Below are 22,350 nucleotides of genomic sequence, written 5' to 3' on the forward strand. Positions count from 1 at the left end.
AATCTGCCAATGCTTCTATTGAACTAAGACTTCCCAGAAAACATGGAATTGTGAAACTTCCTGGATCTGATAATTTTTCTGGTATCTTATTCAACAGTACTGCAGAACAATTAGCATTCATAGTAACACCGAGAGTTCTTTCATTTTCTTTCTATTTGTGATTAGATCTTTCAGAAATTTAGCATATCTTGGCATTCCTGAAATCACATCAATGAAAGGAAGATTTACATTTATTTGTTTAAACATATCCAAGAATTTGGATTGCTCGGCTTCAAGTTTCTCTTTTCTCATTTTACTAGGGTAAGGAAGTGGTGGTTGGTATGGTTTAACATAAGGTTTAGCCTTAACTGTGTTATCTTCATTAACCTTTTCAACTACCGGTTCCGTTTCCTTATCTTGCTCAGGTTGTGGTTCTTGTGGAGTAGGAATAGCTTCATCAGAAATTACAGGTATTTCAGGTGGTTTAAGTGTAATACCACTTCTTGTGGTAATGGCTTTAGCTGTTTCATTCCGGGGGTTAGCATTTGTATCACTAGGTAGACTTCCCGGTTTTCTTTCACCTATCAACCTTGCTAGGTTGCTCACTTCTTGTTCCAGATTTTGAATAGAAGCTTGTTGATTTCTAAATGCTTGAGCATTTTGTTCATTGGTTTGTTTCTGAGATGTGAAAAATTGAGTTTGAGATTCAACTAGCTTCGACATCATATCTTCTAAATTTGGCTTTTTATCATCGGTTTGTGGTGGTTTATTTTGAAAAATAGGTCTTTGCTAATTATAAGTATTGTTGGATACTTGTTGATTACTAGGACCTTGTTGGTTGTTGTATGGAACATTTCGGTTATAGTTCTGATTTTGATTGTAAATTGGTCTTGGCGGTTGATAATTATTCTGATAATTATTTCCAGGCCTTTGGTTTATGTATGAAGCATTCTCTCTTTGTTCCATTGTTAGTTCAATACTGAGACAATCTTTTGTCAAATGTGGTCCTCCACACTGCTCACAACTAATTCGTATTGAGTGGATATCTTTAGTCATCTTTTCTATTCGTCTCTCGACAGCATCTATCTTTGCGGAAATGGAATCAAAGTCATGGCTAGAATCGGCTCTAGCTGCTTTAGATGATCTAACGATATCTTTTTCTTGGTGCCACTCATGTGAGTGGGAAGCAGTGTTATCAATAATTTTATAAGCGTCAGTTGCGGTTTTCTTCATAATGGAACCACCATCTGCTATATCGATGTCTTTCCGTGTAGTGATGTCGCATCCTTGGTAGAATATTTGTACTATTTAACAAGTGTCTAAACCATGTTGCGGACATCCTCTTAATAATTTTCCAATTCTTGTCCACGCCTCATATAGAATTTTATTTGGTTTTTGTGTGAACGTAACAATTTCTCCTTGAAGTCTTACGGCTTTAGATGCCGGAAAGAATTGTTTAAGAAAATTTTCAACTAAAACATCCCATGTATCAATCGCCCCTTCAGGTAACGATTCTAACCAATCTTTGGCTTCTCCCTTTAAAGTCCAGGGAAATAACATGAGATATATCTGTTCATCCTCAACTTCTCGAATTTTAAATAATGTACAGATCCTATTAAATGTACGAAGATGTTCATTTGGATCTTCCTTCGGCGCACCACTAAATTGGCATTGATTAGTTACCATGTGTAGGATTTGTCCTTTGATTTCATAATCTGGTGCATTAATGTCTGGTTGGGTAATTGCGTGACCTTGGCTAGTGCGTTTAGCTCTCATTCGGTCTTCCATACTTAGAAGTTCCAGATTTTCCATGATTGAGTTTGTTGAATCTGAATCACTAGAGGATTCTGATTTAATGGGTTGTTCCTCGACAATCTCTGTTTGAATGATTGGTAGTTCCGGAGGAAAGATTAGTGGTTCAGGATCTCGGAATTGTCCCTGAATATCCTCTGGATTCTCAATTGTGAGGTCGATTTCAAAAAATGGATTATCGAAAATTTGAATTGGAGTACTTGGTCGACTGGAGGATGATTCTAAAGAAAAATCAACGGCGACAATATTTGCTAGATGTCTTGATCGAGTTACAGGTGGTGATCGTACAAAAGGTGGTGAACGTTTTGCTCGGTGCATTCACTGAATATCCTATTAGTTATAAAAGATAAAAATTATATAAGTTATCAAATTAATAAACTTTTCTGATTTTGCCCACGTTTCGAATAGCCAAAAGATGTAGCAGGGAGCCAGAACCCTTTAAATCGGAAGCTCACAACTCAGCCACTAACAAATCCAACTATTACTACGAACCAGAAATTTTTTGGATGTCTATCAATTTAACCACTTAAAATAATTTTTCGTTGAAATCTAAAGAAATTTGAGAAGAAATAGAAAATTCTATGTCCTAAAAACTAGAGCGGCGAAAAATAAGAAAGAAAAATAGCGCGTCGAAAAACGTCGAAAAATAAAAGGTCAAAAAATAATAAAAAGAACGTAGCGCGTCGAAACTTAAAAGTCTAAAAACTAAGAATTAAAAGTTGCGTCTAAAAATATTAAAGCTTAAAAGAAATTCTATATCCCAAATGGCAATAACTTAAAAAGTACTAAAATTTAAAAACGGCGTCGCAAAATTCTAAAGCACCTAAATCTTAGTCTAAAGAAAAAGCACTTAAGGGATTTTACGGCAAAGCCTAAAAATCTAGAAATAAAATTAATTATGGCAAAAACTATGACTTAAAATTAAATAAGAGCGAAAAATACAAATATTACGCTAAAACAAACAAAAAGATACAAAATATAAAAAATAATCTTAAAGTTGCAAAAAGTACAATTTTTATAAAAATATTATTTTTATATTATTTATTTTATAAGACTATTAATTTTATAAATTATTAAAACTAATTAAACTAAATAATACAAATTAATTAAAAAAACTAAACTAATTAATTAAATAAACAACCCTAATTAGGGTTTTAATTATAATAATTAAAATATACTCCGTAATTAATGCAGTTGCAGAGTCAAACCTGGCGTGTCAGTGCTACTCATGCGATCGCATGAGATATACACCTCTGGGCCATGCGATCGCATGGGCTAGGGTTTCGGGCCAGAGTTGGGCTGCTACAGTGATCGGGCCGAGTGTTTTTTTTTTTTTTTACTTTTTTTCTGTTTTGCTGTTTTTTAAAATAAATAAATATTTATATAAAATAATAAAATACTTATATTTAAAAACTAAAATAGAAATAAAAATACTTTTTTAACTTTATATATTTTAAACAAACTCTTAAAAATAAATATATAGATATTTTTCTTTTATATTTATATATATATATATATATATATATATATATATATATATATATATATATATATATATATATATATATATATATATATTTATATATATTTATATATTTATATATTTTTTTTAAAAACGTATATTTTTAATAAAAACTTAATAAAATTCTAATAAAATCATTTTTTTTATATATAGTGTTGCGCTTCCGGCATTTAACAATCCCCGGCAGCGGCGCCAAAAATACTTGATGTTAAAGCGAAGGGGTACAAAATAGTAGTATTTTTACAAGGAAATACTATTAAATACGATTCAATTTTACACAAGTTATTTATTTATTTATAGAGTGGATATACCTAAACATTGCTACAACACTTATAGGCAGTGTACTTAATCGTATAGTAGTGTAGTTTTTAGTAAGTCCGGTTTGTCCACAGGGAACTCTAGCCAAGCTTAACGCTATATTTGTAACTTATAATTGTAAAAATACAAAAATATATAGAAGTAGTATTATTATTATAAAAGGGGGTTTTTACCGTTTAATGACCGGTTTGTCGATTTTAAAACTTTAGTCGCAGTTAAAACCTAATGTAAAAATATTAAAAATAAATATAACTTAATTTTAAGCGTAAAGTAAATAACGATAATGAAATTGCGATAAATAAAAGTGTGATAAATAAAATGACGATAATTAAAGAGTACGATAATTAAAAGTGCAATTAAATACAATGATAGTAAATAAAAGTGCGATAATTAAAAGTTCAATTAAATATGAAATAAAGAAATTATGCTTATTTAAACTTCCGTAATCATGATGTTTGACGTGTTGATTTTAGTTTATTACCATGGGTTAATTGTTTTTTGTCCTGAATTATTCAATATGTCCATCTGGTTTTTATCCATAACAGTCCATCAGTTATAAATATAAAGTGCGAGTGTCCTAGTCAAATTATCCTTATATCCGAAGTCAAATATTCCAACTAATTGGGGACTTAAACTATAATTACACCAATTTTCCTTGTATATAATTCACCCCTATTTTAATAAGTCCATTGACTATTAATCCATCCCCGTGTCTGGTTAAATGAACGATTATTAGTACTTATAAATATCCTGCCCATCGTGTCCGATCGAGTGTATATGGTTATTTATAGGTACGTCCAATTGTAAATCTTTATATTAAATTAAAAAACTATCATTTAATTAAACAAAGCTCATTAATATCCCATAGTCTAATTTCCACAAGTGTCGTTCTTTTGTCCAAACCCCAATTATGGTACAAAGCCCAATTACCCCGTCTTTAATATTTAGCCCAACATCATGATTACTTCGATCTAAATAAGCATAATATTAACTTAGCTACGAGACATTAATTTAAAAATAACATTAACCATAACTTACAGTGGGTATTAATAGCGTAGTGGTACATGGACAGAGTTTTGACTTACACCCTTACAACATTCGCTAACATACCCTTATTATTAGAATTTAAAATTAAAATTAAAATTAAAATTATAATATATATATATATATATATATATATATATATATATATATATATATATATATATATATATATATATATATATATATATATTATACGAGTGAATGAAGAAGAAAAGATGTTGTAAAGGTTGCTCAAAACTGCGAAATTTATAGGCATGTGGCCACAAAAAGTGGCCCATGCAATCGCATGGAAAACAAGCCTACAGGCCATGCGATCGCATGGAGGTAGGTACCAGCTCACATATTTTTGTTTTCAAGCTTGTCGACGTTTTAATAAATAAATATAATATATAAATAATTTTAAGAATTATTTAAATATTATATTATATTTATGTGCATAGTTGACTTGTAATTTTTAGTCCGTTGCGTCGAGCGTTGAGAGTTGACTCTGGTCCCGGTTCCGGATTTTCGAACGTCCTTTCGTACAATTTAATATCTTGTATTTTGCGTTTTGCGTCTTGTACTCTTGTAATTTTGAGACGTTTCTTATCAATAATTTGAACCACTTTGATTGTACTTTGTACTTTTGAGCTTTTTGGTCGTTTGCGTCTTCAATTCGTCGAATCTGTCTTTTATCTTCACCTTTTATTATTTAAACGAATATTACTTGAAAATAGAACAATTGCAACTAAAATCTTGTCTTTCTTGAGGGATAATGCTATGAAATATATGTTCATTTTTAGCATTATCACTTACCATCAAGAACCAATATCCACTACCGAGAATCGACGACTTATTTGATCAACTACAAGGCTCGTCGGTTTATTCAAAGATTGATTTACGTTCTGGGTATCATCAAATGCGGGTGAAGGAAGATGATATTCCGAAGACTGCTTTCAGAACACGTTATGGTCATTACGAGTTTATGGTTATGCCGTTTAGGTTGACTAACGCACCAGCTGTGTTCATGGACCTCATGAACCGAGTGTGTGGATCATACCTTGACAAGTTTGTCATTGTTTTCATTGATGACATACTTATTTACTCAAAGAATTATCAAGAGCACGAAGAACATTTGAGAAAAGTGCTAGAGTTGTTGAGGAAAGAAAAACTGTACGCTAAGTTTTCAAAGTGTGCATTTTGGTTGGAAGAAGTTCAATTCCTTGGTCACATAGTGAACAAATAAGGTATTAAGGTAGATCCGGCAAAGATTGAAACCGTTGAAAAGTGGAAAACCCCGAAAACTCCGAAGCATATACACCAATTTTTAGGATTGGCCGGTTACTACAGAAGATTCATCCAAGATTTTTCCAAAATAGCAAAACCCTTGACTGCATTAACGCATAAAGGGAAGAAATTTGAATGGAAGGATGAACAAGAGAAAGCGTTTCAAATATTGAAGAAAAAGCTAACTACAGCACCTATATTGTCATTACCGGAAGGGAATGATGATTTTGTGATATATTGTGATGCCTCAAAACAAGGCCTTGGTTGTGTATTAATGCAACGAACGAAGGTAATTGCTTATGCGTCTAGACAATTGAAGATTCACGAGCAAAATTATACGACTCACGATTTGGAATTGGGCGCTGTTGTTTTTGCATTAAAGACATGGAGGCATTGCTTATATGGGGTCAAAAGTATTATATATACCGATCACAAGAGTCTCCAACCTATATTTAATTAAAAGCAACTGAATATGAGACAGCGCAGGTGGATTGAATTGTTGAATGACTACGATTTTGAGATTCGTTACCACCCGGGGAAGGCAAATGTGGTAGCCGATGCCTTGAGCAGAAAGGACATGGAACCTATTCGAGTAAAAGCTATGAATATAATTATTCGTACTAACCTTACTACTCAAATAAAGGAGGCGCAACAAGGAGTTTTAAAAGAAGAAAATTTGAAGAAGGAAATACCCAAAGGATCGGAGAAACATCGTAATGTTCGAGAAGATGGAACTTGGTATAGGGCTGAAAGAATTTGGGTACCAAAGTTTGGAGATGTGAGAGAAATGGTACTTAAGGAAGCACATAAAACCAGATACTCAATACATCCCGGAGCGGGAAAGATGTACAAGGACCTCAAGAAACATTTCTGGTGGCCGGGTATGAAAGCCGATATTGCGAGATATGTAGGAGAATGTTTGATGTGTTCTAAGGTCAAAGCTGAACATCAGAAACCATCAGGTCTACTTCAACAACCCGAAATCCCGGAATGGAAATGGGAAAACATTACCATGGATTTCATTACTAAATTGCCAAGGACTACAAGTGGTTATGATTCTATTTGGGTAATAGTCGATCGTCTCACCAAATCAGCACATTTTCTGCCAATGAGAGAAGATGAAAAAATGGAAAAATTGGCGCGATTATACTTGAAAGAAGTCATCTCCAGACATGGAATACCCGTCTCTATTATCTCTGATAGGGATGGCAGATTTGTTTCAAGGTTCTGGCAGACGTTGCAACAAGCATTAGGGACTCGTCTAGACATGAGTACAGCCTATCATCCACAAACTGATGGGCAGAGCAAAAGAACGATACAAACGCTTGAAGACATGTTACGAGCATGTGTTATTGATTTCGGAAACAGTTAGGATCGACACCTACCGTTAACAGAGTTTTCCTACAACAACAGTTATCATTCGAGTATTGAGATGGCGCCGTTTGAGGCACTTTATGGTAGAAAGTGTAGGTCTCCGATTTGTTGGAGTGAAGTGGGGGATAGACAAATTACGGGTCCGGAGATAATTCAAGTAACTACCGAGAAGATCATCCAAATTCAACAACGGTTGAAAATCGCCCAAAGTCGACAAAAGAGCTACGCGGATATTAAAAAAAAGATATAGAATTTAAATTGGAGAGATGGTCATGCTCAAAGTTTCACCTTGGAAAGGCGTGGTTCGATTTGGTAAACGGGGGAAACTAAATCCAAGGTACATTGGGCCATTCAAGATTATTGATCGTGTCGGACCAGTAGCTTACCGACTTGATTTACCTCAACAACTCGCGGCTGTACATAACACTTTTCATGTCTCGAATTTGAAGAAATGTTTTGCTAAAGAAGATCTCACTATTCCGTTAAATGAAATCCAAATCAACGAAAAACTTCAATTCATTGAAGAACCCGTCGAAATAATGGATCGTGAGGTTAAAAGACTTAAGCAAAATAAAATACCAATCGTTAAGGTTCGATGGAATGCTCGTATAGGACCCGAGTTCACCTGGGAACGTGAAGATCAGATGAAGAAGAAATACCCGCACTTATTTCCAGAAGATGAGTCAACACCTTCAACCGTTTAAAATTTTGGGACGAAATTTATTTAACGGGTAGGTACTGTAGTAACCCGAACTTTTCCGAACTTTTCCATGATTATATATTAAATGAAAACTATATTTGCATGATTAAATGTTTCCAACATGTTAAGCAATCAAACTTGTTAAGACTTGGTTAATTGAAACAGAAATTATATAGACGTTTGACCACCCAGTTTGACCGATGATTCACGAACGTTATAATTTATATATGACATGATGATATATATATATATATATATATATATATATATATATATATATATATATATATATATATATATATATATATATATATATATATAATGATAATCAAGTATCTCATTAAGTATAGTAACAATGAGTTATATACATAAAAATGAGACTATTGACGTAAGAAACTCGAAACGATATATATAACGATTATCGTTATAACAACGTCTTATTAAATATATATGAATCATATTAAGATATTGTTACACTATATTTAAAATGATAAAATTATAATTAAATATGTCATTAAGTGTGTTAACAATGAACTACATAAGTAAAAACAAGACTACTAACTCAAGGATTTCGAAACGAGACATATACGTAACGATTATCGTTGTAACGACATTTTAATGTATATATATCATATTAAGATATATTCATACATCATGTTAGCATGATAATATAATAATTTAACATCTCATTAGATATAATAAACAATGGATTAACAACATTAAATGAGATCGTTAACTTAAAGGTTTCAAAACAACACTTATATGTAAAGACTATCAATGACTAAACGAATTCATTAAAATGTATATACATGTAATGTGTAACGACCCGGATTTTTCCGATCATTTTATACCTATGAGATTAATATTTACATAAATTAAACCTTACCAACATGATAAGCAATCCAAATTGTTGAGACTTGTGTTTTTGAAAAGAGTTTTACACAACGTTTGACCGTCCAATTTGACCGATGATATCACGAACTATATAACATATGATAATTATACGTTTGTGTATATATATGTATTTATATATATTTAACATGATTTAAGGATGGTTTAACATCTCATTGTGTACTAATGACAATGAGTTATAAGTATATTTTGAAACTACTAACTTAAGTTTTCAAAACGATAACTATACGTAACGTTCTTTGACTTAAAACTTATAATGTTTATACATGTATCGTATAGATATGTATTTAATCACTTTTAAAGGGCTTTTATACATAAAATAATATAAGTATATTTACAAAAGATAGCTATATTTGAATCCTCGTTCCGTTTCCTCAAGATTTCTATACGTATATCTAGGGTATATGTACCCGTATCATACCCATCTTCTATACGTATTTACTATTGGTATATACACATCAAATCAACATCCTAATCAACATTATTATTGCCCTAGATATGAGGTAACTAGGATTTGTCAAGTAGCATGAATTATTAGTAAGAAAACAAAATTAGGAATCCTTTTCTTTCTTTATAAACTAAAAACGTTTTTATGAATGAACACCATTTCTTCACTCCATTTTCTCATACCTACACCCTCGTTTCTCTCTCAAAATACTCCTAACTTCATACTTGATCATCTCCAAGCATTTTCCCCATCATTTAGCTTCAATTACAAGCCTTAAACACCATAAGAAAACTCTTTCAAGAACATATCAAAGTAACCACCCATTTGAAGAAGTATACTTTCAACCTTTTGATCTAACTCTACCACTCTTTGATTCTAAAAGTTTTTCTTATATCTTACAGTAACTTTGTCCAAGTAACTTGAGGTAGTAACCTTGTTCATAATTTTATTCGATTCATATTTATATAGCTATCTTATTTTATGTTGTAAAATTTTAACAACAAGAACATAGTTTGAATAATTTCAAACTTGTTTGCAAACTAAATAGATCCTTATAACTTAACTTTTAAAACACTTCAAGACCTGTAATATATCATAATGATATGCTAACTTAACAAGATATAACTTGGTTTTACAAAGAACATCTTAAAAACTGAATCTACATCGTCGGAGTGCAACCGGGGGCTGTTTTGGGTTGGATAATTAAAAACCATCTTGAACTTTGAATTGGAAGTTCATGTTCTAGAAAAATGATATTTATTATGAATATGTTAACACATAAAAATTTCATGATTTAACTCAAAGTGTAAGTATTTTTAGAAAAATGATCATTAAATGTTGTTTTTATGATGGAAAATGATCACTTTCATAAGTTTCATCAAAGTTTGACCTATAACCTGTGATTTCGAATACAAACTAAGGTATTTTCAGTTCATATTCTTAAAATTTGACTCGATCCAAGGAAGTGGCAAGTTGAGCCAACAAAAACGGAGTTGTAATGAAGAAACTACGACTAAAACAAGATTGGGTATCCGAAGCTAGTTTAGCTACGAAAATATTTGGAGAAAAAGTAAATTAATCATATCTTTTCTAATTAATATAATATTTTATATATATAATTACTTATGATTTGATTTTATATATTTCAGGACCACCCATAAACAACACGAGAAGATTAATCATAAGACCTCATGATTGTACGCAACACGTCATTTGACAACACGGTACTTTATGTACGCAACACGTCATTTGACAACATGGTACCATGGGTCGAGATTATTTCTGATCAATACGAATACGATGGAGTCTTTATTTATTTTATTGAGCAACTAATTGTGGACCACTAACATCGGACTGCTAACTACGGACTAAGAAAATATTAAAAGTAATATAAGTATATATATATATATATATATATATATATATATATATATATATATATATATATATATATATATATATATATATATATATATATATATATATATATATATATATATATATATATATATATATATATATATATATAACGATTACTTGAAAAGAAAATATGTTGATATATTATATATATGGTTAGGTTCGTGATATCTATCGAAGACCAAGTCGTGTTAAATACCTTCAAGGCAAAAGTGAGTTTCATTACTCCCTTTTTATATATATTTTTGGGCTGAGAATACATGCTGTAACGACCCGTCAAAATCGCTATTGACGCGGCACGTTAATCATTGATTCCACAGTGAGGTTTTGACCTCTATATGATACGTTTTGATAAAATATTGCATTCATTAAAATAAGTGACTTTCTAAACATAGAAAGTTATAAACATGTGGGCAAGTGCTTAGGTATAAGCAAAACCCCGAAATACATAAGTCTTTAATTTACAGGTTGACATCACAGTCCAATTATTTATTACACAACGCAGTTTTATTTTGAATGCAATAAACTTTGTACAAAGCATGAGAGACTCCATGCAGGCAACAAGCACATCACAGCGGAAGCATTCTAAGGATCTGAGAATAAAACATGCTAAAAAGTCAACACGAATGTTGGTGAGTTATAGGTTTAATTGCTCGAGTCATAAACATGTATAAAGATAGACCACAAGATTTCATCAAAAGTTTATCAATAGATTCTACGTAACAGAGCACCCTGGTAACTAAACTTAATGCTATAGTGATAATTATCCCATTCGTTTTAATACACGAAAACCAACGTGTCTTAAACTCAAATAACATACGTCCGTTAAAAGGCTAGCGCTCTAGCTCGGACGGGGATGTCAAGCCCTATGGATCCATATACAATTATTCGCGCCCACCAGTCCATATCCTATGTACTGGCAGCTACTAGTTACCAAAGCTAAGGGATTTCCGGTTTAACTCAGTGTAGAATTTAGTATGTACTTGTGTCTTATCGCGTTTAAAATAAATTGCATGTATTCTCAGCCCAAAAATATTTAAAGTATTTAAAAAGGGATCTATAACTCACAGTTCAATATTGAGACTCAATATTGTTGGCAAATTGCGTAGACGTAATGATGGTAGACGACTGTATGGTTGGCCTAGATCCATTTTTCTCATTTCCAGTAGGTTTACCTACTAAACTTAAGGTAGTAATGAGGTTCATAACATCATTCGATTCAAATATATAAAACTATCTTATTCGAAGATTATAACTTGTAATCACTAGAACATAGTTTAGTTAATTCTAAACTTGTTCGCAAACAAAGTTAATCCTTCTAACTCAACTTTTAAAATCAACTAAATACATGTTCTATATCTATATGATATGCTAACTTAATGATTTAAAACTTGGAAACACGATAAACACCGTAAAACCGGACAAACGCCGTCGTAGTAACACCGGGGGCTGTTTTGGTTTGGATAATTAAAAACTATGAAAAACTTTGATTTAAAAGCTATACTTCTGGGAAAATGATTTTTCTTATGAACATGAAACTATATCCAAAAATCATGGTTAAACTCAAAGTGGAAGTATGTTTTTCAAAATAGTCATCAAGATGTCGTTCTTTCGACGGAAATGACTACCTCTTTCAAATATGACATGTAACCTGTATTTCCAACTATAAACCTATACTTTTTCTGTTTAGTTTCATAAATTTTAGTTCATTATGAAACCATAGCAACTTGAATCACTCAAAACGGATTTGAAACGAAGAAATGACGGATAAAACAAAATTGGTAAAAATTACTCATTTTAGCTACGTGAAAAATTGTAACAAATCTATTCCAACCATAACTTAATCAACTTATATTGTATATTATGTAATCTTGAGATACCATAGACACGTATACAATATTTTGACCTATCATATCGACCCATCTATGTATATATTTCGGAACAACCATAGGCACTCTATATGCAAATGACGGAGTTAGCTATACAGGATTGAGGTTGATTCCAATATATATATATATATATATATATATATATATATATATATATATATATATATATATATATATATATATATATATATATATATATATATATATATATATATATATATATATATATATATATATATATAGTTTGAGTTGTGATCAATACTGAGATATGTATACACTGGGTCGTGGATTGATTCAAGATATATATATATATATATATATATATATATTTATATATATATATATATATATATATTTATATATATATATATATATATATATTAAATTATTCATGTACGATTAATTGTGGACTACTAACGTTGGACTGCTAACTGGACAACTTAAATCATCAACACGTAATAAAGAAAATGTTGTGAATATATTTCGATCCTACTTTGATATATATGTATATATTTGTTATAGGTTCGTGAATCAACCCGTGGCCAAGTCTAATTCTAGACGAATTGATAATCGGTGAAATTGAGTTATAGTCCCACTTTTAAAATCTAATATTTTTTGGATGAGAATACATGCAGTTTTATAAATGTTTTACTAAATAGACACAAGTAATTGAACACTACATTATATGGTTGAATGGTTCGAAGCCGAATATGCCCCTTTTAAACTTGGTAGCCTAAGAATTAGGGAACAGACACCCTAATTGACGCGAATCCTAAAGATAGATCTATGGGCCTAACAAACCCCATCCGAGGTACGGATGCTTTAGTACTTCAATTTATTATACAGACGAGAGGATTCTGTTTTGGGGATATTCTATATGCATCTTGTTAATGTCGGTTACCAGGTGTTCACCATATGAATGATTTTTATCTCTATGCAGTTTACGAAATGCCTGATATTAGATGGTTGTTACGAAAAATGAAACCTTGTGGTCTATTGTTACAATTTAATATATAGATTAAACCTATAACTCACCAACATTTTTGTTGACGTTTTAAGTATGTTTATTCTCAGGTGATTATTAAGAGCTTCCGCTGTTGCATACTAAAATAAGGACAAGATTTGGAGTCCATGCTTGTATGATATTGTGTAAAAACTGCATTCAAGAAACTTATTTTGATGTAACATATTTTTATTGTAAACCATTATGTAATGGTCGTGTGTAAACGAGATATTTTAGATTATCATTATTTGATAATCTACGTAATGCTTTTTAAACCTTTATTGATGAAATAAAGGTTATGGTTGTTTTAAAAATGAATGCAGTCTTTGAAAAACGTCTCATATAGAGGTCAAAACCTCGCGACGAAATCAATTAATATGGAACGTTTATAATCAATATAAACGGGACATTTCAGTCACATGGTCGTAATTATCCACCCCTTCGAGGTAAATCGGTCATTCGACTTTTTATTTTGAAAAACTTTTCTTCCATTATTTTTTTCCCAACTATTTTTCACTTCCTTTTTCTTCCCTTCATTTTTCATTCTTTTACTTTTTAAGCATTTAATTAACCAAACGTTAACAGGTTTTAAAATGTTCAATTAATCGACCGTTAACCAACCAAAACCACCCCGCAGCTAATTGCGGGTTTTTTTTATCCTCGTTATATGCATATTGGATGTTACAAATGTTTTATACGGATTGCGAGTAGACTTAAATAAATAAAAAAAAAAGATAAGTTACGAATCGCGTGTTTTTTATCCTCGTTGTATGCTTATTTTGAACTAGAACATTTTGGTGATGTGGTGCAATTGTGCAAAATTCAAGCTTTAATATCTAAAGTTACACAAAAAGATTATAGATACAACTGTGCTAACACTATACAATGTTATCCTATCGAGCTGTCATTTGTGTAATGGTTATATTGTTACAGAGTAGTCTTCTGATTTCCTTTCAACCGACGCTGACTTTTATTCAGATCTGCCGAAGAAGAATGCAGGCCGTTTTGGATTGGGTAACAACATAGTGTCATTACTAAGCATAAAAATCACGTCTGACATCATTGGTCGATCCACTGCGTTTTCTTGTACACAGATAAGTGCAACATGAATAGTCCTCAACAATTGATGTACAACACATGTTTCTTCTAATGTTGCATCTTCTAATGCCAATGCTTCCCCTTCTTGCCAGAGCTCCCATGCCTAAAATCAGTTAGAACTACTCATTAATTCATTCTATGAGCAAGTTTGACTTTTAAAATGAAACTGATTTCTGATAGCAGATGTGAATATGTGAATGAATTATAGTTATATAAGTCTGGCTCCATTTGTTATCAACTTAATGGTCTTATTACTAGTATACAACTACAACAATCCCGCACATGCGAAAAGTCATTTCTCCACCCAGAGTCAATCACTCCAAGAGTTTATTATGAGTGTTTGTTTTTAATAGATGTAGTTTAATGGAAAAAGTATGTATTTTCATTTAGGTACTGACTTTTTAGAGTTAATTATTAACTGTTCTTTCCACCAACTACCGTTTATAGAGAGTTTAATTTTAATAATTTTCACGGTTATTCAACACATAAAATAACCGATCTAATAAACGATGTTGTGCCATTTTTGAGTTGTGAACCACCACAATATTTTTTTTTATTGTCTACCGGAGGTCCTTTAGGAAGCATTCTCTATGCACTCGAGTAGAGAGACAGAGGACTTTCTCTCCCTGTGGGTGGAGATTTTCTCTACACGTGGATGGAGAAACGACCTCTTTTCTATTCTAGGGTAGAGGAAGGATTGTATACATCCCACCTCCCTCATACCTCGCAAATGCGAAATTGGGCATTGTTGTTGTTCTTGTATTCTGCAAAGATCATATATTCATTCAAACGAACATAATAAAAAACAGGGCCTTACATATCCGATCAAATTAATTGTCTTGTCAGAGTGTGAAAAACTGGTATTTCTTCTTCCACTCACAATTTCAAGAATCAATACTCTGAAGCTGAAGACATGAGACTTCTCTGAGAATGTCCTTCCATGGCATACTCAAGAGACATGTAACCACTGCGTAACATAATTGGATTAGAGTCGGTACTTAAAAAACCAAATGTTATTCGTATAGAAAACTACCAAATGAACGTGTGTCGAATCATTTAGTAAGTGTTTTTGAGTTCATGATCCTAGTTTGCAGCTTAAAAGCAATTAATAACCCTGCCCAATGGTTTAAGTTTGACTGTGTGATGCAATATACCCTTCAATAAAGACAATTAGAGATATAACAAATATAATAAATAAGTTTAGTTGAAACTTTTCTTTCATTTCAATTGAAAACGTTTTATGATTTAGTAGATAAAGCATATAAATCCACTATACAGGGAGTGTTCTTACTATGTTCCAACTACTCTCTTTGTCATTGCTTCAGTCTCATTTTGTTTGAAAATTCTCGCCATCCCAAAATCAGATATCATTGGGTCATATTTCTATCTAACAAAATAGTACTGGCTTTAAGAACTCTGTGAATAACTCGCATTCTCGAATATTTATGTAGATAAAGCAAGCCCTGCGCAATTCCTTCAATTATATGCCATCGTTTTGGCCAGTCTAGCAGTGCCTTTCTGGTTTCATCTGTATAATCAATCAGCTCACATAAACAAGACGTGTAAAAGTATTCAAATCATTATCCAAAATATAGCTTCAAACTTTCTTACCAAAGAGAAAAAAAATCCAAACTCTTGTTAGACATGTACTCATAAATTAACATATTTTCTTCTCCATGAAAACAACAGCCTAGAACGCGTACAAGATTTGTATGTTGAAGTTTGGAAATAAGAATAAGTTCGTTCTTGAATTCCACAAGACCTTCTCCTGAAGTTCTTGAAAGCCGTTTAATTGCGATATCTCGTCCATCACTAAGTTTCCCCTATTCATGACAGCATAAGTAGAAGAAATATAACAAGAAGTCTAAAAGGATCTTCATATGAAGAATTCAACAGGTACCTTATAAACAGGCCCGAAACCACCTTCACCAAGCTTATTTTCACTTGAAAAATCATTTGTGGTTGCAACTATAGCAGCAAAGCTGAATACTAAAAGGTCACTTCCTTTTCTGCCCTTGCTTTCAAGATTAGTTGCCCCATTGAAGCTTTCTGAAGCCATTAGCTCAAGAAAATATTCATCATCTCTTTTTTGTCTCTTCTCTAAAATCAATATTCAAAATCAATAGTTGTGTCTCTTTGTCCTTTAGTGCCACGTAATGGGACAAATGGGACTGGTGGTTCCTGGGGCAGCCCGACAGTCGTCTGTACCAGCCGTCGTGAATCCTACACCACCACCTGTCAGCTATACTATGTCGGGATCGTGTGCTATTTTCCTCGTACAATAACCGATCCAGCTGTCACCTTCTGGCACAATATAGGTGCGCACGTGGATCGCGCAGATGTATTATGTAGCGCTAGTTTTCTGATATGCTTGAGTAGTATACTTGTTTTCTTTTTTGAGGAGAGATTAAGTGGCTAGGCACAAGGAAAAGCACGTGTCGGTCACGTGTGATGCGTATGCAAAGGATGAGCGAGCATGCGTGGCTACCTAGAATTTTGCAATATATCTTTTAATCTTGTGGGCCATGACCATGCATACATTTCCTATCTAATTAATTAAGTAATCTGTTATTTACTGTATGTAGTAGATTGAAGAAGCTTACCAACAACAACAACAACAACAAAAACTCAGTCCCACATAAGTGGGGTATGGGGAGGTAAGATGTAGACAATTCTTCCCATATCATAGAATAAAGAGAAGTCATTTCTCCACCCAGACTGAAACACCCTAAGAGTAGAGAAACTCCTCCCTCTCAATGTTTTATGAACAAAGAGATTACTTCCGAAAGGACCTCCGGCCAAAAATTAGGTTAAAGAAAAAGGTAGGAGTCGCCATGAAAATGGTAAGAATCAAAATTTCATGGATTTTAATCGGGGCAGAAGGTTCAATTGAAGAAGCTTACCAGATTAATCAAATTTAATAAGATAACAAATGCATTTCGAAGTCTAAATAAAAGAGTAATTATAAAAAGGGGTTATATGCAAATAAAATTATCTCATCTGATCATACTTATCTACCATCCATAACAGTTATTGTCATCATGTTCACTGAAACATCTTTCTCTTTGCTTTCGTCTGAAGCTGACTTTGACTCCACTTTGCCAATGACGAATGCTGGTCTATTTGGCGTCGGTAATGAGATCGTGTCATTGAGAAGCATGTAGATCATATCTGATGTCGTTGGTCTATCCGCTGCACTTTCTTGGACACACAAAAGAGCGATATGAACAATCCGCAACAAGTGTTGCTCTACAACAAATGTATCTACGATTGTTGGATCTTTCAACTCCAATGTATCTCCTTCTTTCCATAGCTCCCATGCCTAAATCATTAATAATATAACTTTTTCTTCAATAATATTTCCATACCATAAGCAGTTTAGATGTTGCAGATGTTTTAAACGAATAGGGAGTAGACTTACATAGCCAATCAGATTGAATGTACGATCAAGATAAACGAAACTACTATTTTTTCTTCCACTGACGATTTCTAGGATCAATACTCCAAAGCTGAAGATATCGGACTTGATGGAGAAAGTCCCTTCCATTGCATACTCAGGAGGCATATAACCACTAAACAAACGCATTTTAGCTTAAGATATCAAGAAATATATAGTAATAAATCTAACCAACAACGAATTCATATATGAATATATAATAACTCACTAAGATCTTGAAGAAACATAACTTACTATGTTCCAACCACCCTGTTAGTCATTGCCTCAGTTTCATTCTCTTTGAAAATTCTTGCCATACCAAAATCAGAAATTTTTGAATTCAAATTCTCATCTAAAAGAATATTATTGGCTTTTAAATCTCTATGAATAACTCGCATTCTTGAATATTTATGAAGATATAACAATCCTTGAGCAACTCCTTCTATGATGTTGAATCTTTTAGGCCAATCTAGCTCTGCCTTCCTATTTTCATCTGCAATACATCAAAAGAATGAATCATGCACATAGATTAACAAATCAACAATAGTACATATCGACTTATATTACTAAAAATCCTACCGAAGAGAAAAAAATCCAAGCTTTTGTTAGGCATATATTCGTAAATTAACATCTTTTCATCCTTGTGAATACAACAACCAATAACTCGAACAAGATTTGTGTGTTGAAGTTTGGATATAAGAATGAGTTCATTCTTGAATTCCACAAGCCCTTGCCCTGATGTTCTTGAGAGCCTTTTTATTGCAATTTCACGCCCATCGCTTAGTTTTCCCTGTTTTAGTAACATCATTACTGTATAATGGCATGAACCAAACAAATCTATCAAATAGCTTAGGCAAGATAGCAAGTTACCTTGTACACAGGTCCAAAACCACCTTGTCCTAACTTATTTTCATCGGCGAAATCATTTGTGGCAGTCATAATAGAGGCAAAACTGAATAATAACAAATCATTTCCTTTCCCACCATTGTTTTCGAGCTGGTGTATATCCTTGAAGCTTTCAGAAGCCGTCAACTCAAGGAAATATTCATCTCTCTTTCGTCTCTCATGCTCTATAATAAAGTACCAATAAGTACTTCACAAAATTAGACACTATTATAACTACAACATAAGCTCATCTTGAAGTTTAAAATTGTATATTTACCTTCTCGTTTACGATTCTTTATAAACCATAAAAGCCCCAAACAGATTATAACCAAAGGAATGGCAACACCAATAACTATCCACGCCCATTTCACGCTTTTCCCCTTCTTGTTTTCTGCATATCAGACTTGTTTAGATTCAAAACTTTAGTAAAGTTAATTGGATATATACATATAGTAGTAATAGTAGTAATACCTGTACTTGTATTTATTGGCATTTGGTTGATTACATACTTAAGTGTAGAATTGTGACGCGGATTAATCAAAAAGTTATTACTTCCGGTCCAAAAAACACAGCCAGTTCCATTGGTAGTACTGGTGTTAAACCCCACACAGCTACAGTTACTCCAGCACTTAATAAAGCAATCACTTATGCTTAAACTCGAGTTATCATCGGTAACACTTGTCAAAACAGGATCAAAGTCTCCATTTTTTTCACTAAAACTGTCACCCTCTCTCCTACATACAGGCAAAGTAGACTGTTGTAAACATCCATTACTTGAATCGTACCCATAACAAAACTCGGGGGTCCATACACTAGAGTTATCACTATCTCTAATTTGTCCTTTCGGTGTCAAAATCCACATAGGTAAATCAGAATTAGTACCTTCATAGCTAATATAACGCGCTTCGTTTCTGTAAATAGAACTTAGATTATAAAGTGATTGGCTACCGGGGCCGTTTAATGCAAACATATATTGAAATGTTTGATCATTCAAATTCCCACTAGTCCAGTAGGGTTCGCCTCTTCTTCGAATCAATAATCTCTGAGACTCCCAGCTTAACGTAAAAGCTCCTGACTTTGGGATTTGATCACTCAACCAAGAAGTTAGCGTCCAATTCCGCCCTGATTGTAAGTCATACCCAAGCTTCATACCTGGTAAAAGCACATTTGTCGGGTGATCAAAACTCTGCCACAAAACCTTTTTGTCCATTTCGTTAATCAACCGAAAATTACCATTGTCTTCGAGAGTTGCAGTCACATTGGGGTTTAAACCAGCTTGAACATCTGTAACATTCATCAGTGTACTCGTTCCTGTGGTGATGATCAAGTTTCCAGTCTTCGGGTCGACAGACAATGCAAGGTCATTAGACTTAATCGCTGCATTAGGATTAGCTACCCATACTTTTCTAGATTCCAGATCATTCGTGAACCAAATTCCCAAATAACTATAATCTTGATCAAAGAACCCCAATGTGAAATTTCCACCAATAGAAACAAGCTGGTCAGTGGAGTCCAGTCTGCCTCCAGGTTTAATCGTTGAAAAAGAATCTGGAGCCGGACAAAACCTTACAGTGTAATCAGAATTACTACACACAAATGTACTAGTTTGCAAAGAAACTGCATAGCTATAGGATCTTGGGCAAGCCGATTTAAAAAACTGAGCATATGCAGTTCCTTTGCAAGCTGTTGGTGAATTAAAAGAGTCAGTACAACAATACTCGGGCGAGCCAAACACCAGACAAGCAGTCCTACATCCATCTCCAACTTTCAGTTCGGGCGGGCACCGTGTATTTAAGTCATCGATGCAGCCCGTTTTGGCACAACTACGTAACCCTGAACCCGACCCACCACTTGCCTCAATTAGCATAGGCAAGTTGAATCCATCAACTAGACTGACATCATAAAAGTCCTGTCCCCCAAATTGATTGAAACTGAACTCGGCAATTGTAGCGGGCGGTTTGTATGATATTCCTCTGCATTCTATTTGGCTCGTGCCGCAGTCACCGGTCGAGCACAACCACGACCCGTTATTGGACACTTTGCAACCTGTTCGGCCCCAGAAACGGCCATTCCATCCTGATGGTGCTTCAAGTGAGAGTGAATCACCCTTCGTGAGCTCAAATCCAGTTTTGTTGAAATCTTTCGGGCCGGAGGCTCCGGTGCTAAAGATTCCTGGCCAAACAGTGTAGCTACAGTTGTTGACGAAAGTAACAACTGTCCCTACTGCTCCTGCAAATTTGATCAAAATTGTATTCAGAATACATTGTAAAACAAGTATAAGTTTTTTTGAACAAATTTGAACAGACAGTATGATATACCAGTAGATAAGTACAAGTAAAAGAAGATTAACAAGGTCAGTGATGATGATGATGATGATGATGATGATGATGAATACATATTTGAATAAATAAACAGAAGAATTTTTTTTTTTTGTACTGATTAAATAATCCAGAGTTGCAGAAGAGATCGTGTAAGTTTGTGTTGCTTCATTTGATGAGGTGCTAGACAATTAGTACACCTTGACCAGGTCAACTCGTATACAAGTTTATATGGGTATGTTTTTTATGACTAAAGTCCTACCAAACCACACAATCTAATATTCTAATATCCAATATAATATTATAATATCTTCGTGGAAGTTATGAGGAAAACACAAATTGACAAATTGTCTTTGGTCTATTTACTATACTTGCACGTAGTTTTAGTCCCTTTAAAAAAAATTAACCTAAACAAGTAAAAAACAGTATAAATACTGGCTCAAACTCAAAATAATGCAGGATTTGATTTTGGTAAGCTGCAACTTGCTTCATCCTTCATCCACCATCGCCATTTTGTAAGTCCTTCCGTTCGATCTCCTCTCCGACCACCGGCATCTCGCCGGTGGTTCGGTTTTTTTATGCTTTTTGTCTGAATAATCTTCAACCGCCGTTCTCCTTTTTTTTGCTCTGTCATCCACCGTCGTTGGTCTGGTTTTTGGGGTAGTAGGCGGCGATTTCCTTGTGAAACTCTACTTTCTCCTAGGTCAGATTTCCGTCAGGTTCGGTTTAGGGTTATGATGGTTGACCGGTGGTTGTTGTGTCTTGTGTTGAAACCTGTTGAACTTGGCGGTTTGACCTTCTCCGGCGGCCAATGGGTGGTTGGCGGTTGCTGGGTACCTTGATTGGTTGCTAGCGACTGTAAACTGCCTATGGCGGTTGATGGAGGTGGATATCGGTGGTTTGAGGCGGCTGGCGCTATTGGCGGTTGTC

At 33.5% G+C, this 22,350-nt stretch overlaps 1 protein-coding gene and 1 pseudogene across 1 annotated transcript; both read right to left on the reverse strand.

Annotated features, from left to right (window-relative positions):
• The window catches only part of LOC139888321 (G-type lectin S-receptor-like serine/threonine-protein kinase B120), a 59,162-nt pseudogene extending 41,844 nt beyond the window's left edge, over positions 1-17,318 (reverse strand).
• A 348-nt stretch (positions 17,319-17,666) lies between these two features.
• On the reverse strand, positions 17,667-21,629 carry LOC139894394 (G-type lectin S-receptor-like serine/threonine-protein kinase At1g67520). The gene is made up of 8 exons (XM_071877654.1): positions 21,421-21,629; positions 19,574-21,331; positions 19,380-19,493; positions 19,088-19,287; positions 18,797-19,007; positions 18,473-18,710; positions 18,203-18,353; positions 17,667-18,103 (listed from the first exon to the last, which is right to left on the reverse strand). The coding sequence occupies exons 1-8, from the start codon at positions 21,497-21,499 to the stop codon at positions 17,792-17,794; spliced, it is 3,063 nt and encodes a 1,020-aa protein (XP_071733755.1). The 5' UTR covers positions 21,500-21,629; the 3' UTR covers positions 17,667-17,791.
• Between the last annotated feature and the right edge of the window lie 721 nt (positions 21,630-22,350).

Source organism: Rutidosis leptorrhynchoides, chromosome 2, assembly GCF_046630445.1.
Source record: "Rutidosis leptorrhynchoides isolate AG116_Rl617_1_P2 chromosome 2, CSIRO_AGI_Rlap_v1, whole genome shotgun sequence".
In the NCBI taxonomy this organism is placed as follows: Eukaryota; Viridiplantae; Streptophyta; class Magnoliopsida; order Asterales; family Asteraceae; genus Rutidosis; species Rutidosis leptorrhynchoides.